General features: G+C 40.6%; 1 protein-coding gene across 1 annotated transcript in view; it reads left to right on the top strand.

Moving 5' to 3' along the window:
* The window catches only part of ckap5 (cytoskeleton associated protein 5), a 133,178-nt gene that overhangs the window by 69,998 nt on the left and 35,778 nt on the right, over window positions 1–27,402 (top strand). The window contains exons 27-33 of the mRNA XM_078549556.1: window positions 940–1,046; window positions 2,763–2,888; window positions 3,117–3,266; window positions 6,374–6,577; window positions 9,427–9,562; window positions 13,152–13,345; window positions 13,792–13,961. Of these exons, the coding sequence (XP_078405682.1) occupies window positions 940–1,046; window positions 2,763–2,888; window positions 3,117–3,266; window positions 6,374–6,577; window positions 9,427–9,562; window positions 13,152–13,345; window positions 13,792–13,961 (1,087 nt within the window). The remainder of the gene's footprint in view (window positions 1–939; window positions 1,047–2,762; window positions 2,889–3,116; window positions 3,267–6,373; window positions 6,578–9,426; window positions 9,563–13,151; window positions 13,346–13,791; window positions 13,962–27,402) is intronic.

Genomic DNA, 27,402 nt, shown 5'->3' with positions numbered 1-27,402 from the left:
TGAAGGAGGCTCGTGTTTGCATGGCAATCCATCCAGGTGGCCTGCAGGATCTTCTGTACAAGCTAATAATACCTTATGCCCCTCTGCAGAGTCTAACTTGATCTTAAGTTTTAATGAATATTCTCTTTTCCAGCCTTGCTGCTCCTATTCGTTTTAATTTGCAGACTGTTAAATTTTTGTCCCGTGTATAAGCTCAATACATGCTACTATTCCCTTTAAATACAGGCTAAGATTTCTACATATTGTGAGATGGGATTTTTTAATCAAAATTGTAATATCAGGGAGGGCCCCTAAAATTTATTTTCTAGCCATTAAACTTCATATTCTATAGTTCAATGAATATCTCCATCCCAACTGCATTTTTCGGAATACTAGAGAATATCAAGAACAAGGAAATAATTTGCCCTTGATCCTGCTGCCTTGTGTGCTAAGACATCAGCTTAGTTTCCGACACTACTTAAATATTCTTGATGTTGTATACTTCACTATTTTCCCTGGCAAATTGTGCTTTCACCCTTTGAAGAAAGATTTTTTTTCCTGCGATCTGTTCTTGTTTCTTGCTAATTTTAAATTTGTTCACTTTCATTTTAGTCATCTTGAAGTAATATGTGCTGAACTAGGCCATTTAAATACATTGGTCAACTTGAGTGTGATTTCCTTCAGCTTCTCCAAATCTTTTCTTATTGCTTGTCTCATTTACACTTGGGATTCTTCTTATTGCTCCTTATTTTAGCCCATGCATGTTATGCCCCTTTTGAAATATTTAAATTGTCACTTCGTTCTCCCTGTATCTAGATTGATTATCATTAATTTTGTTCAGCTTCCTTAAATTTTGTGGTATGTTCTAAATATATTGATTTTTTTAAAGTTGTTTTAATATTACCCAGTGTATAAACTGTTAATCTCAATTTATGCATGCCTATCAACTTTCTTTTCCAGCCTCCACGCGCGCACACAGTGCCACCACAAATGATGACACAGATGTTACAGCACTAAAAAACGATCCGAAGAAGAACAAAGCAACTGGATCTACCGCCAAAGTCAAGGTAAGCTTTTTATTTATAAATAAATGTATTTGAAAGTATTTTTTGTTTTTATTAATTTGGAGCCAGTTGATTTTCGTCTGACTTTTCCCCCGCTCTTTCACTCAAGCTCCCTTCTCACTGCTCCCATCCTGCCTGCTCCAAAGACTAACCTGGGGGTTGAGTTGCTGCTTCCACCGTGAGAAAAGTAGTTTAACTGAACTTTTTGACAAAGGCATTTGATCAGAGTTCCACACAAAAAGAGTTATTAGTTAAACTTGAAAGTGTTAGAAATTTATGATGAACTATGGCAATGGATAAGAAATTGACTGCAGGATGTACACAACAAATTCATGCTATTGGGAGGAAGAAATTAGTAAATATGTTGTCCTGGTCTTGCTGCTAGAACCTTGATTAAAATAACTTTTTGACTTTCAGTCGCATTTTTTTTTGCTTCACCTTTGTTCTCCATTTATTTGATTCTTCCAGAAGAGTTGAACCCTCTTCCCCATTTTTACCTTTGCTGCAAAACAACCTTTCATTTAGAATAAAAACAAAATGCTCGAAAAGATCAGCAGGCCTGACAGCATCTGTGGAGAGAGAAACAAAGTTAATGTTTTGAGTCCGTATGACTCCTTTTCAGAGAAGTATGTAGACCTGTTTTTGTTGGTCTGTATTTTGTGTTTATATTCCATTAAAAACTATCTGCTTTTTTTAGCCTCTTAAAAGAATCTAGACCAATTAATCAGTATGTTGAGCTTGGATCAATATTTATGATCTTTAAAACTAATTGGCAAGTCATGATCCATTCCTGGATAATTCTAGATGTTTAATTCTCTCTCCTGTAAAAGCAGATCTGTATGTATTAATCAAACTAAAAAGGCAAGATCTGAAATTTACTCAGTCCTCAATACATATAATCATTTCCTGCTCTTTCTCCCTTTCCACTAAGGAGATGTATTCTTTGTTGCACTGCTTAAATGGCTCCTTCCCTCTATGACTTAAAGTATGTTGATATCCTGCTGACTTGTATCTGATACTTTCCTGTAATAATTTTCCTTATTATCTAACTCCCACTATTATTCAGTTAAGACTACTAAGGTGTGAGCTCCTAAATAGCTGAATTTTCCTGCGGTTACATTTTCTAGTTCTGCATCCCACTTGGTTTCAAGATCACAACTTCTTCCATGTAATGTGGCAGTGATCCATGTGATTTATTCACATGCTCTGAGTTACTGAGCCTGAATCCACTTCCAACTCTTTCTTGCTGCTGGTGAGTGCAGTGATAAGGGAGCAGAAACTCTTGGTTCCAAATCTAAATTGTAGTTGGAAGTTACAGTTCAATAAATTATGCCCTTTTATCCAGAAATGTGCATCATGTTCCACCAGCTTTAATTGATATGAATCTGACTTCATTATTCTCTCTTCAAAAAGAACAAACTTGTCCAATATCTAGATAATTTTACAAGGGATAAATGGGTATTTGTGACACAATGTTAGTATTCAAATTTCAATAAAGCACATTCCCTTATTCAGTACTGGCTCAATTTTCAAAATTTCTTTGCTGCCTACTGTTGGGAAAAGGAGATTTTTCTCACTTAGCAACCTAAATGCGTCGTGTGGGACACCAGTCTTTCAGTTATTGCACCATGTAATGTTCCATGCCTTGATTCAAACTGTTTAGGATATGCAAGTGTCAGCGGATGTCTTGATGTTATGAAGTGATCTTTACTTTTCCAGCCTGGAATCAGTAAGAAAGTGCCAAGTAAGCCAAATCTTAAGGATGATGAAGATAAATCAGGACCAATCTTCATAATTATTCCTAATGCAAAAGAGCAAAGAGTAAAGGATGAGAGAGCTTTAAAGGTGAGACTTTGAGCTATCTTTTGTCCCTTAATTTAAAGTAACTTGGGTAATGTAGTTCAGCAATTCCAAATTACTTGCTCTGTACCTTGAACAGAATCAGTTTTGTCAAATGTTCATGTGGATTGTTTTACAAAGCAAATTTTTGCAAGAGGTATAAAATTCTTCTTAGATATATCCATAATGAAAGCTTATTTTGCTTGTTGAAACATGTGTTTGTGTTTACATTAGGTGTTGAAATGGAACTTCACAACACCACGAGATGAGTATGCAGAGCAACTGAAAACTCAAATGTCTAGTTGTGTAGCCAAGTGGTTGCAAGATGAAATGTTTCATCCAGATTTTCATCATCACATTAAAGCTTTAACAGCTTTGCTGGAGGTAAACAGTTTTTAGGGAGAAAATAAATTCTCTAGATTCATCTAACAAGTTTTTCTTACTACATTTATATCCTGAGATGGGTTTTATATAACCTGTTCGTATACAAGTCAAAACTATTCCACTTTTCCCCACACAGCTATTTTTGTGTGCACTGATAAATTTGATTTCAATATTAAGTGTCGAACTAATTTTTTCTGTATATTTACATGTATAATGTATAAGTGTATTTATTGCTGAAAAAGAGGCATTTTTGTTGAAGTTTTTCATCTTGTCTCAGGACAATTCACGAGAAAATACCAATGTCAGGGGAAACTAAATTTATACTGTATGAGAAGAGACTGCTAATTGGTTGGCAAGTGGACTCTGGTAGAGGTGTTGCCATGGAGATGCCTCTGCCAGTCGGAGACGACTTGCCAACCAATCAGCACTCACAATATAAATGTTGTTTCCCCTGACATTGTCGTGTTCGTGCAAATTGTCCTGATGAGTGCAAAACGAAAAGCTTCAACAAAAATTGTATCTTTCTTTCAGTTACGCTTTAGTTGTTTGGTAGTGCAGAATTTAAATATATTTATTTCAATTGTGGTTTGATCACATACTAGAGCAGAACATTATTTTATACTTTTTAAAGGAGTCACATTCTGGAGTTGGCATTTTCCACTTTAACATGGATCCGCTAACTTCAAATGTTAAGGAAGAAAGATTCTAGCACAGTAATATTGCTTTTGTACCTGTACATACTCATTATAAATATGCAAAATCTGAGCAGTGTGTAGATATCGTTCCCATCAAAAGCAGCCTGAACTAGTTTCACAATCACTTTCAGATCACCGTGCTCCATTTCAGAGTCACGTGCATGGAAGTGCTAAAGCAATTTTTCAGAATCTTTCGGATTACTTATTTTACATCTGTTTTGACTTTCTTTTAGCAATATACTTTTTGCACACACCAACTTTTTTCTCACTGCAGTAGGTGTTCACTTCTTAGTTACAGATTCATGGATGTGCTCTTACTGATATCATTAGTTCCCCATATGTGCTTCCTGGTTGTGTACCATATTTTTAGGATTTTCATAGGCCATTCCCAAAGCTTTGTTGCCATCTGTAGAAACTGTTTGGGGAGCTGGGATTTTTTTGACTAATAGAAGTGTGGGAGTTGATGCCCATCAGAATGAGAATGTTGGTTCCATGAAAATGGCTTTGTTATAATTTGGGCTACCATTTATATTTTTTCCTTGTATTGACTGTGAAAGTAGACTTGGTCATATTGAACAAACCCCATCTGGAAAGAAAACAAAGGTCTTGCTAGCAGGACAGTCATTGTTGTTAACTATTCTGAAATTAATTGTTTCCCCTGGGTTGCGTTTTTCAGACTGGGAGGATGGTAGATAGTGGTGTTTCTGAGGTTCAGTTCTATGACCATTGCTTTTTTCGGTATATTCTAATATACAAGTCATTTAAAGACATTTGTATTCAAAATGTGTCAATGATACTAAACTTGGAGGTGTGACAGACAGTGAGGATGATACCAATCAACTGCAACAGGATATAGGCTAACAGAATGGGCAGACAGTGACAGATGGAATTTAATGCAGAGAAATGTGAGGTGATGTATTTTGGCAGAAGGGCTGGGGCGAGACAATATAGACTCAGTGGCACAGTTCTAAGGAGCAAGGAGAGGGACAGAATGCAACTGGAGGTTTACGTGCATAGCTCGTTGAAGGTGGCACGGCATACAGAGAATAGTTAGCAAAGCATATGGGGTCTTGGGCTTCATAGGTCGAGTACAAAGTAGGGAAGTTATACTGTGCTTTTTATAAAACTTCTGATAGGTCGCAACTAGAGCAATTGTGTTCGGTTTTGGTCGCCACACTTCAGAAAGTATATGAGACACCTTTAGAGAATGCAGAGGAGATTTAGCAGACTGGTCCAAGGGATGAAGGAACTTAGCTACAAGGTCGGTTAGAGAAGCTGGACTGTTCCTTGGAGCCAAGAAGGTTGAGGGGAGGTTTGACAGAGGAGTAGAAAATTTATGACAGTTTAGATTAAGCTATTCCAGTTAGCTAGTGGTACAAGGACAGGGAACACATTTAAAGTTTTGAGCAAGAGTTACAGGGGGGTGCAAGGAAGAAATTTTTAGCAAGTGGTAATGACCCGGAACTTGCTGTGTTTGAGGGTGGTGGAAGTGGGGATGATCAATAATTTCAAAAGGAAATTGAATGAGTACTTGCAGGTCTGTGGAATAAAGCAAGGAAATGTGACTGCTTGGATTCCTCTACAGAGAGTTGATGTGGACTTAATGGGTCAAATGGCCTCTTGTGCTGTAATGACACAGGCTCCAAGTTAGAATTGTAAATTTAATATCAAATAAGATACAGAAAATGGAAAGAGATTGGCTGAAGAGAGAGAAAAAGAAAAAAAATTACCTTTTTTAAAAAAAAAATGTCAACCACAATTAAGCTGATGGAATGAGACTCCATACTTAAAGGTTGATTTTCAGTGCCAGGGGGGTAGTATGAAAGTAATCAGTATCATCATGCTGTTAAAAAGGGTACTTAGATTGGGTATGTCCATTTTAGTCTATGTTTGGTGCTTAGTTCATACCTGTCATGTAAATAAAGGAACTTTATGCCACTTGATATATTTGAATGGGTAGCTATACAGCACTGTCATTTTTTGTGCTTCACGCGATGCAACTTCTGGATTTTCTCATTTTGCTGTGCACCTGCACCCACTGGAAGTTGCTGTTGATTTTTGCATTAAAAGTGCCATTTGCCTCAATTATTTTTACAATAGATTCTGGTTCAATAATTTGACAGTGTAAAAATAAGTTTTAATTTTTTATGCTGTACTGGAATTTGAAAACTTGTATTATATTGAGTATTGACTTTTCTCTCAAAACATTCAAAAAGTTAACTTGTGCAAAGTTGATATGGCTGAATAGTAACAGAGGGTTTCAAGGGGCAGAAGACCACTTTATTGGAGAGGAAACTATTTTGGGGATTGAGGATTAAATGGGCATCATGTCTCTTGCAGTTTGGAAGAGTCAAGGGGACAGGATCTTCTGATTGTAACTGTTGGATAACATTGAACTTTATTTTCTCGTAGCATTTGGAAAGTGAAACGGAGGGGACTGTTGCTTGCCTGGATCTTATCCTGAAGTGGTTGACCCTACGGTTTTTTGACACCAACACAAGCGTACTGATGAAAGTCCTGGAATACTTGAAATTAATATTTACAGTGCTGAGCAAAGAAGATTATCATTTAACTGATAATGAGGCATCTTCGTTCATCCCATATCTAATTAACAAGGTAAATTGATGTTTAGTTTTTAAATGGAATAAACCTTTCATTTAAGATAGGGATTGACTAAAGAGTTTAAAGCAGTGATGTAGAATAAGATGTTATAATATTGTCAAATAAAGCAGTCCATGCCCACAGGTAGCAAGAGCTGGACAACATCCAGGCTTGGTTGCAAAGTGGCAAGTAACATTTGTGCTATGCAAGTATCAAGCAACAATCCAATGGGAGTCTAACCACCTCCTTCACAATTGAGTGGATTTATCAGCACAGAGTTTCCCCCGCAGCAACGTCGAGTCAACGTTGACGAGAAACTTAACTGGAACGGCCGCATAAATATCGTGCCTACAAGAACATGTCAGAGGCTGGGTATTCTGTGGTGAGTGACTCACCACCTGACTCCTCCTCCTCCCCACCCTCCAAAGCCTGTCTGCCATCCATAAGGCACAAGTCAGTGTGATGGAATACTCTTCACTTGCCTGGACGAGTGCAGCTCTGACAACACTGAAAAAGCTCAACACCATTCAGAACCATGCACCCTATCCATCACCCTTAAACATTTACTCCCTCCAGAACTGGAGTACTGTGACTGCAGTGTGTACGGTCTAAAAAATGTGCAGCAACACCTCACCAATCACCTTCGTCAGAACCTCAAACCTGCAACTTTAACTTCCAAAAGGATAAGGGGACAATGCATGGCAGCACCATCACTTGGAAGTTCCCCTCTAAAGTCTTAATCTATGTTGACCTCAAATATGATGCTATTCCTTTATCATTGATGAGCCAAAATCCTGGGTCTCCCTCCTTAACAGCACAGTGTGTGCCTTCATCACATGAACTATCTTTTTATTCATTTATAGGATGTGAATGTCACTGGCTAGGCCAGCATTTATTGCTCAACCTTAATTGCCGTTCAGATGGTGGTGGCGAGCTGCCTTCTTGAACTGCTGCAGTCCCTGTGATGTAAGTACACCTACTGTGCTGTTAGGGAGGAAGTTCCAGAATTTTGACAGTGACAGTGAAGGAATGGCCATATCTTTCCAAGTCAGGATGGTGAGTGGCTTGGAGGGAAACTTACAGGTGGTGGTGTTCCCACCTATCTGCTGCCCGTGTCTTTCTAATGGTGCTGGTTGTGGGTTTGCAAGTTGCTGTCTAAGGAGCCTTGGTGAGTTTCGCAGTGCATCTTGTAGATGGTGTACACTGCTGCCGCTGGTGATGGGAGGGGTACCAATCAAGCGGGCTGCTTTGTCCTGGATGGTGTAAAGCTTCTTGTGTTGTTGGAGCTGCTCTCATCCAGGCAAGTGGAATGTATTCCATCACACTCCTGACTTGTGCCTTGTAGATGGTGGACAGGCTTTGGGAAGTCAGGAATTGAGTTACTCGCTCCAGGATTCCTAGCCTCTGAGCTGCTTTTGTAGCCACGGTATTTATACGGCTAGTCCAGTTTAGTTTCTGGTCAGTGGTAACCCCCAGGATGATAATGGAGCTTTAGTGATGGTCATGCCATTGAATGTCATGGGGTAATGGGTAGATTCTCTCTTGTTGGAGTTGGTCATTTCCTGACACTTGTGCAGCGCGAATGTTACTTGGGACTTGTCAGTCCACACTTGGATATTGTCCAGGTCTTGTTGCATTTGGACATGGACTGCTTCAGTACCTGAGGAGTCATGAATAGTGCTGAATATTGTGCAAACATCCCCACCTCTGACTTTGATGGAAGGAAGGTCATTGGTGAAGCAACTGAAGATGATTGGGTCTAGGACACTACACTGAGGAACTCATGCAGTGATGTCCTGGAACTGAGATGATTGACCTCCAACAAACACAACCATCTTCCTTTTGTGCTAGATGTGACTCCAACCTGTGGAGAGTTTTCCCCTTGATTCCAGTTTTGCTAGGCCTCCTTGATGCCGCACTCGGTCAAATGCTGCCTTGATGTCAAGGGCAGTAACTTTCCCCTCACCTCGAGCAGTTCACGAAGATGGCTCAACACCACCTTCATGAGGGCCATTAGGAATGGGTGATAAATGCTGGCCTTGCCTGATGACATGGAAATTATTTTTTAAATTTACCAGAAAGGTAAAATTCAGAATGAGATTATATAATAAAAGTACAGAAGTCTGGCTAGATCACAGTTTTTGGAGCAAAAGTACACTACCCTTCAATTGTGTCAGTTCTTAAAATAACAACAGAAACTGGACACCTTAAAGGAAAATCTATCTAGATCTTGAGAATCAAATTAGTCAAGAAAGTTCATAATGAATTCAAAGAAATAGATCTCCACAGGATTTGAAGTCATGGCTCTGTTGAATAAATGTAATAATTGGAACAATTGCCTTCAGCATATACACAATAAGATATACAACCAAGAAAAGTTATTTTCCACCTCATGCATTGAAAGTGGCTTTGTTCTTCTGCTTAGCTGTGAAGCAGAGTGTGGTGCTGAATGTGTTGTGCAGGGGCAAGTTCAACCAGCAGCTGGGATTAGGAGGAGATGGATTTTATGACAATTTTTGAAAATCAGGGTGAGCTGAGATTTTGCTGTAGAAATTAGGATATTGGTGTTTTGTCCCTCCTAAGCATTCAGAAATACCTCTTTATATTCTGCATGTTTAAAAGTTTTTTCCTGTCTTGGAGAAATTGTAAGCTGCTTGGCTGCTCTTCACTGAAATAGCCAGTTTGAATAGGACTAGCAGATGATTGTTGAAACCAAATATTTCATATTGAAAATTCACCATGTTTAACACTCCTCGCGAAGCACCGAGGTGTATGGAGTCAAACAATGGACTGCTTACTACACTTGTTTAGATCAGCAAGATGGAAGAATAGCTTCTGGATAATGTTTTTTTTTTAAATTTCAGGTTGGAGAACCAAAAGATGTCATTCGTAAAGATGTTCGATCCATTCTGAACATGATGTGCAAGGTCTATCCAGCTAGTAAAATGTTTAATTTTATTATGGAAGGACTGAAATCTAAAAATTCAAAACAACGAGCAGGTGAGTGTGTCGTATGTATTCTGCTGTAAAAAGTTTTTTGTTAATTTCCTCTCCTTCAAACTGATGTGGCCTTAGGGCTCATTGAGAACGACAATCATCATGAAGAGTGGCTCGGTGGTATCTCTACTGGCCAAGCCTTAAAGAACATATATCTGCCAGAGTGGGTCTGTGGCAGATGCTGAGAATACAAAACTATTTGACCTCATCCTCACCAGTCTACCTGTTGCAGATACATCTGTCCATGACAGTTTTGGCAGGAGTGACCACATACACAACTTGTGGAGATACATTCCTGCCATCACAAAATATCCTCCATCATGATATGTAGCACTACTACCATGCCAAATGGGGTGATCCAGAACAGATCTTGTAGTACAGAACTAGGTATCCATCAGGCCCTCTGGGCCATCAGCAGCAACAGAATTGTATTCAACGTAAAATTTGCATTCTCATGGTCCAGCTCTACAATTAGCATCAAGTCAAAGACAACCCTGGTTCAATGTGGAGTCAGGGGAGGTGTCAGCTGTGGCTCAGTCCATAGCACCCTCACCTTTGAATCAGAGGGTTGTGGGTTCATGTCCCACTCCCGGAAACCAAGAACTGTGATTGTACTCGAAAAGAGTTGCAATCTGTGACTGTTGATAACTCGAAAGAGTTTCAATGTGGAGTCAGGAGCAGCAGCAGGCACACCTCAAAATTAGGTGCCAGCCCAATGAAGCTACAACACAGGACCACCTGCATGCTAAAAAGCAGAAGCAGCATGCAATAGACAGAGCAAAGTGAACATATACCCAATGAATCAGATCAAAGCTCTGCAATCCTGCCACATCCAATGGTGGTGGACAATTAAACAATTACATTCCCACTCTCAATCTTAAGGAATCCCTGAACATTAGTGCAAAGTCAAGGTTGAAACATTCACAACTATATTGAACCAGAACTGATGACTGGCTGATCCATCTCTGCCTCCTGCTGAGGTCCCCGGCATCATGAAAGCCAGCTTTCAGGCAATTTAATTCATTCCATCTGATATCAAGAAATGGCTGAAGGTACTGGATGCAGCAAAAGTTACAAGCCCTACAGCTGAAGACTTGTGCTGCAGAATTCGCCAGGCCCTTCCAGTACAACACTGACATCTACCTGACAAGTGAAGAATTGCCCAGTATGTCCTGTCCACAAAAAGCAGAAGAAATTGAATGAGAACAATTACCATATTATCTACTCTTAATCATCAGCCAAGTAATGGAAAGTGTTGTTGACAGCACTATCAAATGGCACTTGATCAGCAATTACCAACTCTGTTTGGGTTCTGCCAGAGGCACTTCGTTCCAGATCTCATTACAGCTTTGGTCCAAACACAGGCAGAAGCACTGAATTCCTGAGGCAGGGTTAGAATGACTGCTGTTGACCAGGTGTGGCCATTGAGGTGCCATAGCAAAATCTAAGTTAGTGTAAAAGGGGAAAACTCTCCACTGGTTAGTCATACTTAGCATAAAGGAAGATGGTTGTGGTTGTTGGAGGTCAATCATCTCAGCCCCAGGACCTCACTGCAGGTGTTCCTCAGAGTAGCATGCTAGACCCAACCATCTTCAGCTACTTTATCATTGACCTCCCTTCCATCAGAAGGTCAGAAGTGGGGATGTGCAAAAGACAGAGAACCATATTCAGCACTATTCAAGACCGTTCAGATACTGAAACAGTCTGTGGCTGTGCAGCAAGACCTGGATGATGCTTGGGCTGATAAGTGACAAGAAGTGTTTGTGCCAGGTAAATGCAGGGAATGATTATCTCCAATAAGACAGAATCTAACCATCTCCCCATGACATTCAACAGCATTACCAATCGCTGAATTCCCCACCAACAACATCCCAGGGGGGAAGCTTATACTTGACCTCCTGACTCCCCAAGCCTGCCATCTGCAAGGCACAGGTCAGGAGTTTGATGCAATACTCTAGATGTTTGGATGAGTGCAACTGCAACAAAACTCGAACTTCACACTATCCAAGCCTGTTTCAATCAGCACCTCATCTACCATCTTTAACATTCATTTCTTCCACCGCTGGCGCTTGGTGGCAATATTGTTTACCCATCTACAAAATGCACTGCAGACGCTCGCCAAGGCTCCTTCAAGAACACCTTCCAAATCAGCAACCACTACTGCTTAGACTAAGGCAGCAGACGTACCACAGTATCTTTACAGTGCAGAAGGAGGCTATTTGGCCCATCAAGTCTGCACTGGCTCTCTGAAAGAGCGTTCTACCTTGTTCCACTCCCCTGCCTTACCCCTGTGACTTTGCATATTATCTCTTTTTTCAGGTAGCAATCCAATTCCATTTTTGAATACCTTGATCTAACCTGCCTTCACCACCCTCTCAGGAAGTTCATTTCAGACTCCACCCACCCTCTGGGTGAAAAAACTTTTCCTTACATCACGTATTTACTCCTTTTGCCAATTATTTTGAATCTGTGCCCGCTTGTTCTTGATGTTCTCTTGGGTGGGAACAGTTTCTTACTATTTACCCTGTCTGTACCCCTCAGGATGTTGAACACCTCTATCAAGTCTTCTCTCAGCTGCCTTTTATCCAAGGAAAACAGTCCCAATCTATCCTCATTGCTAGAGCTCTTCTTCCCAGGAATCATTCTTGTGAATCTCCCCTGTATTCTCTCCAATGCCTTCACATCCTTCCTCAGGTATGGTGCCCAGAACTGGACGCTGTACTCCAGATGAGGTCTAACTAATGTCTTACACAAGTTCAACATGACCTCCTTACTCTTGTACTCAATGCCCCTATTAATAAAGCCTAAGATATTATATGCCTTATTAACTGCTCTCTCAACATGCCCTGCCACTTTCAATGACCTAGGTGCGTATACACAGAGGCCCCTCTGTTCCTGCACATTCTTTACAGACTCTCCCTTTATTTTGTGCTGTCTCACCATATCTTTCTTGCCAAAACTAATCTCCCACTTCTCTGCCTTGAACTTCATCTGCCATTTGTCTGCCCAACCCACCAACATGCCTATGTCCTTTTGAAGTTCAAGACGATCCTCATCACTGTGAACTCCACCTGCAAGTTTCCCTCTAAGTCGCACACCATCTGAACTGGGGACTGTATCATTGTGCCTTCATTGTTGCTGGGTCAAAATCCTGGAACACAATTCCTAAAAGCATTGTGGGTGTACCTATGCTGCATTGATGGCAGCAGTTCGAGAAAGTAGCCCATCGCCACTTTCTAAAGGGAAATTGGAGGTGGGCAACAAAAGCTGGCCTTGCGTTCCGTGAATGAGAGAGTCTCCTGAGCCTGGAGTGTTATCAGTCTATCTGATATTTACATTGTGGGGGACGGAAGGTGACGAAGAATCTCCTAAACAAAACTATTTTACATGTTGACCACACCCTAGGCCCCACTGCATTCATTCCCCCCCGCCCGCGCTTGGTGTGGTAGCTGGTCCATTTTATTTAAACTAAGTGACCTTGTGAATCTCGACAGGGTCAGTCTCTTTAATTACTGGCACAGAGGAAGTTATGATCCAAGAGGGTGATCATGGGACACTTGAACGTAACTCATTGCTCTTTTATTTTATTCAGAATGCTTGGAAGAGCTGGGTGCTTTAATTGAAGTTTATGATTTGAATGTCTGCCAGCCAACTCCAGCCAAAGCACTAAAAGAAATTGCAAGTCAGATTGGAGATCGGGATACATCTGTCCGTAATGCTGCCTTAAATACAGTGGTTACTGTCTACAACATTTGTGGAGATCAAGTTTTTAAATTGATTGGGAATGTGAGTATTTGTTTTTTTTGACAGGAGTGAGGAAATACTCTTGTAAATAAGAGCCTCAAAAGTTGGCAACCTCTGGATTACCACCTGAGCCATGTGCAAATTGGCATTAGGGCAGGCAGAGGTTTAAATGTATGGCTGAAAGAGTTGTGTAGGAGATGGTGATTTCAATTCATGCTGCACTGGTACAAGTGCTGGGAAAGAGGGAGTTATTCCATGTGACAAAAGTCCTCTTAAAGTTGTCTGGCGAGTCGAATAACCAGGGTGGTAGATTAAATTAATCGAGAGGAGGAAAGGTCCAAAAAAAGGTAAATTTATAAATCCGATGAGAAGTTAAGGTTGTTTGGCAGTGTAGTGATTTGGGGTAAAATTAAACTGGTTTGTTCAGGAAGGAACAGAGTTTAATGAAGGTTATGAAATTGACTGGATCTTCAACTCTTTGATCCTAGCTTTCTGAGAAAGAAATGAGTATGTTAGAGGAAAGAATCAAACGATCTGCTAAGAAATCCTCAACGGTATCTACAAAACAAGTAGAGGAAAAGACTTCGAGGACACAAGGACTAAATCCAAATGCTTCTGTGCCACGCAAAGGCTGCGAGGAAGTGCCATCCAAATTGAAGTATGTTTATAATGGCTACTTTGTAATCTAAATAGCAATATTTGCATCATCTCAATCTGACTAAGTGAATGACTAGTAACAAAGTGTGGGTTAAGATCAATGTACCTTGGGCAGCAAGCTGACCTAATAAGAAAAATCAAATGGATATTTAGTCCTTTGAGTTTTGAACAGAACTGTATGGCCTTCCCTATCTGAATATACAAAGTTGTCTCCAAGCAGCTGTAATTTTGTCATTAGGCATGTGCTGATGCAAGTTGTCCTCCATTAATTAGTTTATAATGGAACATAATTTTCCTACTTATTTACTACTGATTTCAGGCTACTCTCATGGTAAAGTTTAGCTCTTAATTCTGAAGAGCTTTGTTCTTTTCGAATAGTAACAAAGGTTCTGTTATTTGACCTATGGATCTTCAGATTTGATCCAAAGCCTTGCTTAAAGTGCCTCTAATCTGAAGTTACTGCTCCTTGTTGCAATATTGACAAAGCTTCAAGGACTGATTGTTCCATCATGTGTTATCATAAGAACATATGAACAGAAGTAGGCTGTTCAGCCCCTTGTCTATTCCACTATTCAATGAGATTATGGCTATTCTGTGACCTAATTGCAGATACCTGCCTTTTCCCCATATTCTTTAACACCTTTGGCTAACAAACTATCAATCTCAGGTTTAAAATTAACAATTAATGGAGAAGAGAGCTCCAAATCTTGCTACCCTTTCTGTGAAGAAATGTTTCCTTTGTGGCCTACAAGTCAACCTTTGAAGCCTCCAAAAATCCTCCCAAATGTAGGTGTCGACTTATGAACGTGCACTGTTGGTGTGGGTGGTCGCCATTTTTAAATTTGGAGGGAAAAACGCAACGCTAGTAATTCATTAAATTAATGTGGTACAGTTTATTGAAGGAATTAATTCCACTCATATCTTTAACTATAATCAAAGTGTTTTAAAACCCGTCAAATTCAATGTCTTCAGCATCCGACACTGAGTTCATCAGATTTTTTCTGAGTCACTTGGGCTGTGGCATCATCATAAGGATTCTACTCCGGATCAGATGTGGTGCTTTCGGTTTCATAATCATCCCTCCAGAACGAATCGTTTTCCCCTCCGCCCATCTAATGGTAGTTGTGTACTAACAGCATTCCACAATTTGCTGGTGATAACCACACAAAACGGCAAGCAGGGCAGCATGCATATTTCTAATCTTATTGTGAAGGTTTTCTCCATCAACCATCATTCCATTCGTTGTAAACATGATCCTTGAACGACTTGTTGAGGCACACATTCAAAGGTTGAACTATGGATGTTAGACCACCTGGTATTACTGCAATTTGGGTGTTATTTCGTCACAGGCACCTCTCAATCTCATGGGTTATATGCGATCTGAACATGCCCCTCACTAATAAGCTGCATTCCTTGTGTGAGGCACCTATTCCACACATTATCAATCCACAACTTCATTCCATCCTCATCCATCCAACTGTTGTTATGCACATGCATAAAAACTCCTGCAGGGAACTTGATTTTTTGCATGGTTTTATGCTTGAAAGTTCCCATGGTCTTTAATTTAGTTCCATCGAGGCTAGTTAATCATCTTCTCATGTCTTGTGGTTTTCACTAGAACTGTTTTCGAACCTTTTCACCCCAGAGTTCAGTTGCTGGACATATTGAAATTCATTAGCGTTTCATCCATGTTAGTAATGTGGCATAATGGGTATTCCTGTTTTTGCTGCTGCCTGATTAGGAATTGCTGGAAACTGGTAATTTTGACATTGAGGTCTTTTGGTAGTCTGAGTGATTTTGATCTTCTGCAACACTGGACATTTTTGTTCTATTGGGCGTCTTTGCCAACTCGCTGTTGCTCTGAAACCTTTGCTGGATTCAGGATATGATTTGACCCACTTAGTGCATAAATACGCATTGCATTTCTGATGACAGTGTAACCATTCTGATGATTTTCGAGGATCCATTCCAGGACACGTTTCTCAAGATCAGGCCAGTGGCTGGTCCCTACTTTCATGGTGGATTTGGTCTTGGGCATCTCCAGGGCAGATTCCTCCTTCCATTCTTATGCCAGTTTTTCACTTACACTGCATACCCTTGCTGTAACACAGCTATTTGATCAGTTAGCAAACGTTTGGACTTCTAACTTGAAACCAACTTCATACTCTCATTTGTTTTGTTGGAAAACTCGTTCTCTTTGTTTGCCATTCATGGTCTGCTCTGTGTAGGTGTGTCTTAAAATCCCATGCACCTTCAAAATACAGTGGTGTTACCTGTTTGATCCATTGCCCCAGTTATAAGGCATCCAGAAGTAAAACGTGTAAAGTGAAAAATTGAGGTTGACGACTAATGTAAGTATAGCATGTCATGGCTGAAAATAGGGTCGACTTATATGCAGAGTAGAAGTAAAAACATGGCTCTTAGGACCAGAAAAATATCCTTATTCACTGGGTCAACTTATATGCCACGATCTATGGTAAAATTTATGGCAGTTTTTTGATGATGACTTGTAGCCCTAAACTCCCCAACTCACGGAAATAGTTTCTCCCATTCTGCTCCATCTGTATATCTTAAACCCTGATCAAATCACTCCGAACCTTCTCCGTTACAATAAATGCAACCCAAGTTTGTTTAATCTCTTCACGTAGCTTAACTCTTGGAGTCCAGGTTCACTGCAATGAATCTATGTTGCAATCCCTCTGAAGTCACTACATCCTTCATAAAGAGCTGTGCTCAGTACTTCAGCTGGTCTGCTGAAGCATGACTTCTATCCCCTTGTATTCTCATCCTCCAGATAAAATGGCCAGCATTTCATTAGTCTTTTGATTAAAATGTCACCAACAGGTGCAGAAATGATGTGTATCTGGTGCCCAAGTCTTTTCGAACCTCCACTGTTTCTAGCTTTTCACTATTTAGAAAGTACACTGTTGCATCCTCCTTGGGCCCAAAGTGAATGATATCATATTTGTCTACATTGAAATCCATTTGTCATAGTTCTGCTCTTTCAGTTAATTGATATCTCTTTTGTGAATTGCACTGCTTACAATACCACCTAACTTTTTGTCATTGGCAAATTTGGATATGAGACATTTTACTCTATTATCCAAGTCATTAATTAGTACAGTGAATATTTAAGGACCTGACACACTTCCTTGCGGATACTACTGAACACATCCTCCCAATTAAAGAACCCGCACATTATCCCTCTTAGTCTTCTTCCACATGGTCAATTTGCTAAGAGGCCAATAATTTGCCTTCATTTCCATGGACTTCAACATTAGCTAACAGCCTCATTTGGAGGGTTTTGGAGGGAATTCCAGATGGCCTAGATACTTGAGTGCGCAGTGAGGCTGTGAGTAAGGAATGGAAAGTTCCAAAGGTGGGTTGTAGATCTTGAGATTACAAGATGGGAAGGAATGAGGGATTAAAAAGCAAGAGCTAGAAATTAAATTAACCATTCGACAAAGAGCCAGTAAAAAGATCAGGGAGGGTCGGACTTTTGGGCATGTGAAACCTGGTGCAGGATGCCATATCGTCAGCAGAGTTTGGGGACCAAACCTTTGGGGAGCGCAAGTTGGGATACTGGTAAGGAGAGGTGAGAGTGACTACCCTTGACATCAAGGCCACATTTGACCGAATGTGGCATCAAGGAGCCCTAGCAAAACTGGAGTCAAGGGGAAAATTCTCCACTGGTTGGAGTTGTGGTTGTTGGAGGTCAGTCATCTCAGCCCCAGGACATCACTGCAGGAGTTCCTCAGGGTAGTGTCCTAGGCCCAACCATCTTCAGCTGCTTAATCAATGACCTTCCTTCCATCATTAAGGTCAGAAGTGAGGATGTTTGCTGCTGATTGCACAAGGATCACCATTCGTGGCTCTTTAGATACTGAAGCAGTTTATGTTCAAATGCAGCAAGACCTGGACAATATCCAGGCTTGAGCTGACAAGTGGCAAATAACGTTCGTGCCACACAAGTGCCAGGCAATGACCATCTCCAACAAGAGAGAATCTAACCACCGCCCCATGACACTCAATGGCATTACCATCACTGAATCCCCCATTATCAACATCCTGGGGGTTACCATTGACCAGAAACTGAACTGGACTAACCATATAAATACTGTGGCTACAAGAGCAGGTCAGAGGCTAGGAATCTTGTGATGGGTAACTCACCACCTGACTCCCCAAAGCCTGTCTAGAACCTCCAAGGCATAAGTCAGGAGTGTGATGGAATACTCCCCACTTGCCTGGATGAGTGCAGCTCCCACAACATTCAAAGCTTGACACTGCCCAGGACAAAGCAGCCTGTTTGACTGGCACCACATCCACAACCATTTACTCCCTGCGCCACCAACGCACAGTGGCAGTGTATGTACCATCTACAAGATGCACTACAGGAATTCACCAAGGCTCCTTAGCACCTTCCAAACCCACGATCACTACCATCTAGAAGGACAAGGGCAGCAGATAGATGGGAACACCACCACCTGGAAGTTCCTCTCCAAGGCACTCACCACCCTGACTTGGAAATATATCGCTGTTCCTTCACTGTCGCTGGTTCAAAATCCTGGAACTCCTTCCCTAACAGCACTATGGGTATACCCACACCTCATGGACTGCAACATTTCAAGAAGACAGCTCACCACCACCTTCTCAAGGGCAATTAGGGATGGGCAATAAATGCTGGCCCAGCCAGCGAATCCCACATCCTGTGAAGTGAATAATAAAAAAAAATACTGGAAATACCCGGCAGGCTTGGAAGCATCAGTGGGGAGAGAAAGAGTTGATGTTTAAGTGTGGCGATCTTTCATCATACCTGGGAAAGGTTACTTGTCCCATTGCCACTGCCTTTTGCCTTGCACCATTAACCCTTTTTTAAAATCTATTTCTGCTGCCTTCCACCCTATCAGAGATTTTCCTTTTGTGTTTTTCCCTACTATTTTCTGCCCCCGCGCCCCCCCATGGATCTTTTGACCTATCATCAGAACTGAGAAAAGTATTCAAACTGAAATGCTAACTCTGCTTCATTCACCACAGATGTCAGGCCTCTTGAGTATTTCGAGCATATTCTCTTGATTTTATTTTTGGATTTTCAGCATCCATAATATTTTACTCATTAGAATAGCTAGAATATAACGGAAGTACCTGTATGAAGGTTTTACACCAGAGATGGTAGCAGGTGGTCTTTGTCATGAAAAGGCTTACAGGGTCAGGAACTTGGCTCAGTATCAAACAAGACACTTGAGGTTTATAAGTGGTTCGGTGTGTCATAATGAAGGAACACAGGAAAGAAGAAAGATGCTGCAACATTATCTGTAAGTTTCTTGGTGATCTTGCTGCATTGAGCTGATCCAGGGTAGTGTTCTGGAACGGGTTAGCCTTGGGTTTTAGTCTTTGTTAGCATATCAGAATAGCTAAGATCTTTTCCCTATGTTAATGGTAGTGGCTGTGTTATTTATTTTTCATGTTGGAAAGTATTTCAGACATTTTCCTACATTCAAAGCATTTTTTGGTGTTGGCTTTACTGCTTTTAGCCCATAGAGGCTTGCTTTGTTTGATTCCAGTTGATGAGTGCTATTTTTGGGTTGTCGCATCTGTGTGCCAAGTGATTTCCAGATTTCTGAAGCCTCTTATATATTTAGCGGATTTGGCATGGCTCTGTATTTGTTTATCCAGCTCCTCTGACTTTATGGATGGCCAAGTTTCATTAACCCAAGTGTACAGACATCTGTGATTGTGAATATCAGTTTCTTTTAGCTCCAGGTCAGGTATAGAATGCATTTTTGTATGTTTGGAAGTAGGTGTTGTTCATGGGGTTAAACCCAGGCATTCATTTGCCCAGAGCAATGATAACATTCGGGAGCATAGAGTAACTTTTCCAGAATCATTTTCACAGAATGTGTTTTGCCTGGTTATGTAGAACCTAAGGTGAAATGGTGTGGCATGTGCTTTTTCTTTCTCCTTTCCTGAAGGCATGTTCTCCTTCCTTTGGTGTATGGGGTACACTCCCTACCTGTTCTTCACCAGGAGCCTAAGTCAAGTGTCGGTTGGCTTTTCACTGAGAACATTACAGCTGAGCAAGTGATATGCTCAACTTCCAAATGTTTTCAAGTGGGCATTCCTGGATATCAGCAAAGGGCAAAACTATGGTTGTTTCCCATTCCTAATCAAAGGATGCTCGACTTATTCATATACCTGCATCTATCCTGACAGATCAATGAACTCAGCAGAAGTTAAGATTAAATCTTGGATTGTCTTGTAACTAAGCCTTAGCCAGATTAACTATTGAGACATTCACATTTTTGTCTTCCAAATGAAGCACTATCAAAGGAAAAGACAAACTTGGGTGTTATTTTCCTCAAAAATATTTTCACATTATTTGCATGACTGTGTTTAATCCAATTGGAAATTTTGAAATAAGTGCATTTTCCAGTGTTTGAGTGATTCTATCATTCTGTCTTTGTTTTGTTATTATATCTGAACATTGGAAGATGAGGTTTATGATGCAAAATGGTATAATGATGTACAGTGTACAGAATTGCCTCGACTATTTTTCAAGAGTGGGTGGTAGAAGTTTCCATAAGCCTTCATTCATTCAACCTTTATATGAAAATAGGGTTTGATATTATCTTCATGAAGAAAGTATTGCGAGTGCTGTCCCTTTTTTAATAGCTTCGTCCGCGTATTGTCAACTGTGTATCTGTGTCTCTCTCTTTCACTTGCCATCTATTTTTGTTTGGCTTTCATGCGTCCTGTTCTTTTTTTCTTGTGCTCTTTCTCCTCTACCCAACCCATTCCTTCATATTTAGCATTTGTTAGACTTAACTTGTATCCCACCAGAAAGAGGAATGACTAAGTTTCCTGTACTTTCCTATAATCTTTAGAGAAAATTTGTTTTGAGTGTTCTGTTTCACTTGATCATTAACGTTTCATATTTTAAATAAGGTGGGTTTGGGGCCAAAATTTAATGTGGAATAAAAACAAAGTGCTAGAAAAACTCAGCAGGTCTGGCAGCATCTGTGGAGAAAGAAAGAGCTAATGTTTCAAGTCCAATGTGACTCTCCCGTCAAGACTCTTTCGAGTCTTTTCGAGGAAAGACCTTCTTCGGAAGAATCATACTGGACTCAACTTTAACTCTGTTTCTCTCTCCCCGGATGCTTTTTTATTCTTCCATGGGATTTGTTGTCCATTCCTTGAACTGAGTGGCTTGCTAGGCCATTTCTGAGGGCAGTTAAGAGTCAACCACGTTGTTGTGGGTCTGGAGTTACATGTAGGCCACATCAGATAAGGATGGCAGATTTCCTCCCCTAAAGAACATTAGTAAACCAGATGGGTTTCATCCTTTCATGGTCACCATTATTGACACTAGCTTTCAATAACAAATTTATTTAAAAAAAAAAATTAAATTCCATCAGTTGCTATGGTGGGCATGCATGACCCCAGAGCATTAGCCTGGGCCTCTGGATTACTAGTCCAGTGACATCACCACTATACCGTTATCTCCCTCTGCATTAATGTTGTCAGACCTGACTTTTTCCAGCACTTTTGTTTTAATTTCAGATCTCCAGCATCCATAGTATTTTGCTTTTATTTAATGTGGTCACGCACAGCACATTTTTGGTTTGTGCTTGCTCTGTTTCAAAATCAATTTTATGTTGTGGATTGTTTCCAGTGACCAGTATGTGCATTAGTAGTTGGTACGATAATTTGCAACATGTTTTTCAAAACTATTTCGTTTTTTGAGCAGATGCACAAGGATGTTTGAACTTCATCCCTCCAGGTGGAAAAGCTTAAGGTTCTGCAGTAGTGCATACTTGCTGCAAGTTATTTTGGAAATTGATTATAAACTGAGATTTGTGCTGGGTGAGAATAGTGTTGGAATGTTTTTAGTATAGGTGTAATTTCACTGTTACCAGCTTCTGTTGGCTGAACAACCACTAAAGTCAAACCAAATTGAGACCAGGGCTTATCATCATTAATACAACTATATCTTTTGATGTAGTCATTTCAGCAAAAACCTACTGACAAAGTAGCTGACGTTAACTCCAAACTCCCCTGGATTGTTCCTCAAGTGCTGTCTATGTAGGAATTGTAAATTATGGGCCAGGTCGGATTTCCCCTTCTGAAACTCCCTTCCTTACTCCAATATCCTTAGAGGCACTGCAGCCATTGTTCAGTGGTAATATCCTTGGAACTCAAAGGTAGGGGCCTCGCATTCTCCCTTGCTATTGCACTAAACTCTAGTGCTATCTAACCTGTTGCCTTGATGGCCACGCTGCCCCCACCTCTGGTTTGGGCAGTGGTGCTCCCCATCGAGGATAAGCTACAGCATGCGAATGTTTCCTTTTATGTATGTAATGTAACATCTTAACTGTTACAGTTACATACAGAAGATATCTAGAATAATCTGCTGAGATTCTGTTCCAAACTCTTAAGACAGTAGAATAGTCATCCCAGAAATCTTGATTTTCGAATTTAAGAAAAAATTTCCGTCAAAAAAAACCTTCAAGGAATTGTTGATCTTATCGGCTAAGAATGTTATGTGCTGAATTTTGGGATGTTTCAGTAGATTAATCTGTCACAGAATCACAGGATTTTAATGGCACAGGAGGAGGCCATTCACCCCATCATGCCTGCACCTGCTCTCCAAATGAGCATTTTTACCTACTGCAGATGCCCTGCCCTTTCCCCGTACCCCTGCACTTTGTTTCTATTCAGGATTCTATGGAGACAGGATCATATATAAGGCACTGTAACTCCATTACAAATGGACAGAATGGCTCTTGAGAACTACGCTAGAAGAAAGACATCAATTTGCTGCTTGTGGTATTCCACTTGAGGGCTTGTAAGTGGAACATTTCTTCAGATGTATAAATCAACTTTGTCTGATACTTGGTTCTTTTGTATCTACTCAGTCACCTTTGGGAATGCCAACTAAAGAGAGTCCCATGGTGGTCCATTAATAAGAAGTGTAGTTTTGTATATTCATGGATTGCATTATGGCTTGGAGTATGTTGAATTTGGAAGCCTGTGTATTAGGAGACATAACCAAATACTTGAGCCCATGGGGGCATTTTTTGGAAATGGTATTGTAAATCCATTTTGAAGCTGGCGAGCAGAATGTGGAATGTGTCTCCCCCCCCTCCCCCTGCTACCCCACCAAGGTAGATTGGAACTAAGGTTGAAAAGTCAGTTCATGTTGCAGACGAAGACACCTTGTGTGCTAGCATGCAGCAGATTCCTTTCCAAGCTATTTGTAAACGGTTTGCGTGTTTGCAGGAAACATTGTCATGAATCAGAATAAATACAGCTGCAGTCCTCCAAGTTAGCTTGCAGTGTTGATTAGTTTTCAATCTCTGACTGTATGTTAGGTTAAAAGACTGCAAAATTCTAATTGAAAACCCTATTATGATATAACTGAGACATCTGATATCTTTGCATCTATATCTAGCTTTTTTTGGTATGCCCAGAACTTAGGCTTCAACTTAGTTTTATACTTGTAATCAGTAAAGTTGCCCTAATTTTTCTCTTGAGGCCAAGAGAACGCAAATCCATGCCTGTTGGTGAGCAATGTTTGGCTAGCCTCTCCATGTTACCTTTTCAATATTGCACTAGAAAAATCATTTGATTTAACATCACTCCCTTTCCTATAAGGTTCCTTTGAACGTCTGATGAACCAAGTCTTTTGTTTGATCTGGGCAAATGTGGTAAAACCCAAAAGACGAATAAGGGACCCATATCCTTCCATAATGCATGCATTATGCATCACAATCTCCTTTTCTTCACTAATTGGCAGAATGACTGGCTGTATACCACAGATAAATTTAATTGAACATTAACTAGATAGATTACTCTGCAGGAACAGTAATTATTAACTTCTCTAACCTCCATCAAAGTCAGATACAATTCTCCTGCGGTAACCTTTTCACAGTAAATTGATTCTTGGCAACTTGTTACATGACTATCCATCACCTTGAAGTCTTCCGAGTTAAGTGACTTCAGTTGTGGAGAAATTAGAGAAACTGGATTTTGTTGGAGCAGAGAATGTTAAGGAGAGATTTAATAGAGGTGACAAAAATAAGGAATTTTGATTGGGTAAATAGAGAAATGGACACTGGCAGGAAGATTGGTAATCGGTTTAAGATAATTGACAGTTGTGGTTGAAATGTACTGCTTGAAAGATTTGTACAAATAGGTTCAAAAGGGAATTGGAAATTCTCTTTGAAAATTTGCACAGCTAAGCATCAAGAGCAGAAGTGTGGGACTAATTGGATAATCCTACTGGAGTTGGCAAAGGCATGATGGACTAAATATGTCCATCTGCCTTCTGTGCTGTATGATTCCACAACTTCAGTATGACTATTGAATTTGGTTGCTTGGGCTCAATTTAAGTCCACTTTTCAAGGGGATACATAAAATCCTTCATTTGCCCATCTTAAACTGACTTGCTATAGCCTTGGCTATAGTAAGTTCCCCTCCAAGCTACTCACCATCCTGACTTGGAAATATATCGTCATTCCTTCGATATCGCTGGGTCAAAATCGTGGAACTCCCTCCCTAATAGCACTGTGGGTGTACCTACACCATATGGACTACAGTGGTTCAAGAAGGCAGTTCACCACCACCTTCTCAAGGGCATTTAGGGATGGGCAATAACTGCTGGCCTAGCCAGTGATGCCCATGAATGAATTGAAAAAAAGTATCTCTGTCATGTGCTTCTAGGTGGTTGAAGTCATCAGTTTAGAAGGTGCTGCAGAAAAAGAATCTTAGCCACAGAATGGTGGAGGGGATGAATGTTTAGGTAAATTGAAATGTTAATCCAGTGAGTTACATTGTCATGGATAGAGTTGAACTTGAGTGCACCTATCCAGGCAAGTGACTATTCCAGCATATTTAAGTTGTGCCATTATAGGTGGTGGCGAGGCTTTGTGGAATTGGTGAGTCATGTGACATGTAATTCCTAACTTCTGACCTGCTCTGCATTTATGTCATCAGCATTTGTGGTGAATCCCTAGGATATTGATAGGATCTCTTCAGCAATGCCATTGAATGACCAGGGAAATTGTCATTTGTTTCAGATGGCTGTTGCCTGATTATTGTTTGGTGGAAATGTTAAATGCCACTTATCAGCCTAAGCCTTGATAGAAACATGGAAAATAAGAGCAGGAGTGGGTCATTTGGCCCTTTGAGTCTGTTCCATCATTCAATATGATCATAGCTGATCCTTTATCTCAACACAATACTCCCGCTCTCTTCCCATAGCCCTTGACGCCTTTAGTGTCTAGAAATCTATCTCTTTCCTTCTGAAATATATTCAGTAACTTAGCCTCTATAGCCTTTTGTGGTAGAGAATTCCACAAGTTCACCATCCTCTGAGTGAAGAAATTTCTCTTCTTCAGTCATAAATGGCCTACCCCGTATCCTGAAACTGTGACCCCTTATTCTAGACCCCCCAACCAGCGGAAACATGAACCCTGCATCCAGTCTGTAAGACCCTGTACAGCTGTGGTAAGAGATTCTTCCTCCTGTTCTCAAGTCCTCTGGCAATGGAGGCCAACATACCATTTGCGCCTTAACTGCTTGCTGCACCTGCATGCTTGCTTTCTTTCAATGATTGGTGCACAAGGGCAGCCGTGTCCCTTTGTACATCAACATTTCCCAATCTATCACCACTTAAATAATACTCTGCCGTTCTGTTTATCCTATAGAAGTGGATAACTTATCCAAGTTGCACTGCATCTGCCATGTATTTGTCCACTCACTCAACTTGTCTAAATCACCTTGAAGCCTCTTAACATCCTCCTTACCACTTGCATTCCCACCAAGTTTTGTGTCGTCAGCAAACTTGGAAATATTACATTTGGCTCCCTCATCCAAATCATTGATATATATTGTGAATAGCTGGGGCCCAAATACTGATCCCTGCGGCACCCCACTAGTCACCGCCTGCCACACCAAAAAAGACCTATTTATTCCTACCCTGTTTCCTGTCTGCTAACCAATTCTCAACTCGTGCCAATATATTGCCCCCAATCCCATGTGCTTTAATTTTGCACACTAACCTCTTATGTGGGACTTTATCAAAAGCCTTCTGGAAATCCAAATACACCACAACCACTGGTTACCCCCTATCTGTTCTGCTAGTTACAGAATCACAATTTTAATGGCACAGGAGGAGGCCATTTGGCCCATCGTGTCTGCACCAGCTCTCCAAATGAGCATTATGACCTAGTGCCATTGCCCTGCCTTTTCTCCGCACCCCTGCACATTGTTTCTATTCAAATAATCATCTAATGCTCTCTTGAATACCTCGATTGAACCTTCCTCCACCACAATTGCAGGCAGTGCATTCCAGACCCGAACCACTTGTGTGAAAAAGATTTTTCTTATGTGATTTGCAAGAGAAGCAAATCTGACTTTAAATCTGTGCGCTCTCGTTCTCGATCATTTTACGAGCGGGAACAGCAGCTCCCTGTCTACTCTGTCCAGCCCCCTCATGATTTTGACTGTCTCTATCAAATCTCCTCTTAGATGCCTTCTCTCCAAGGAGAACAGTCCCAAGCTCTTCAATCTATCTTCATAACCATTCTTATAAACTTCTTCTGCACTCTCTCGAATGTGTCCACATCCTTCCCATAATGTGGCACCCAGAACTGTACATGATATTCTAATTAAGGTCTAATAAGTGTCTTATATAAATTCAGCATGACCTCCTTGCTCATGTACCGTATCCCCCATTAATAAAGCCCAGGGTACTATGTTTTATTAACTGCTCTCTTCACCTGTCCTGCCACCTTCAATGATCATCCTCAAAAAAAAAACTCGTAGTTTTGTCAAACAGGATTTTCCCTTTCATAAATCCATTTTGATTTTGTCTAATCCCATTGATATTTCCTTAGTGCCCTTATCACATCCTTTATAATAGACTCTAGCATTTTCCATACTACTGAGGTTAGTTAGGTCAACCGGTCTGTGATTCCCTGTTTTCTCCCTCCCTCTTTTAAATAGTGGGGTTACATTTGCCACCCTCCAATCTGCCAGCACTGTTTCAGAATCTACAGAATTTTGGAAGATGATAGCCAATGCATCCACTATTTCCATGGCCGCCACCTTTAATACCCTGGGATTAGATTATCTGGTCCTCGGAATTTATTGGCTTTCAGTTCCATTAATTTCTCCAGCACTATTATTTTTTGTAATGCCAATTTCCTTCAATTCCTCCTTCTCACTAAACACTTGGCTCCCTAGCATTCCTGGGAAGTTATTTGTGTCTTCCTTCGTGAAGATGGAACTAAAGTATTTGATTAATTGCTCTGCCATTTCCTTGTTCTCTATTATAAATTCTCACATTTTGGACTATAAGGGATCTACATTTGTCTTCACTAATCTTTTTTTTACATAATCTTGATGTGGCTTTGCAGCATGTGGCCTTGGCTACTTCCTTA

The sequence above is a fragment of the Cetorhinus maximus genome, chromosome 9 (genome assembly GCF_964194155.1).
Source record: "Cetorhinus maximus chromosome 9, sCetMax3.hap1.1, whole genome shotgun sequence".
NCBI lineage: Eukaryota > Metazoa > Chordata > Chondrichthyes > Lamniformes > Cetorhinidae > Cetorhinus > Cetorhinus maximus.
The sequence above is the reverse complement of the archived record's forward strand: the minus strand, read 5'-3'. Positions and strand labels throughout refer to the sequence as shown.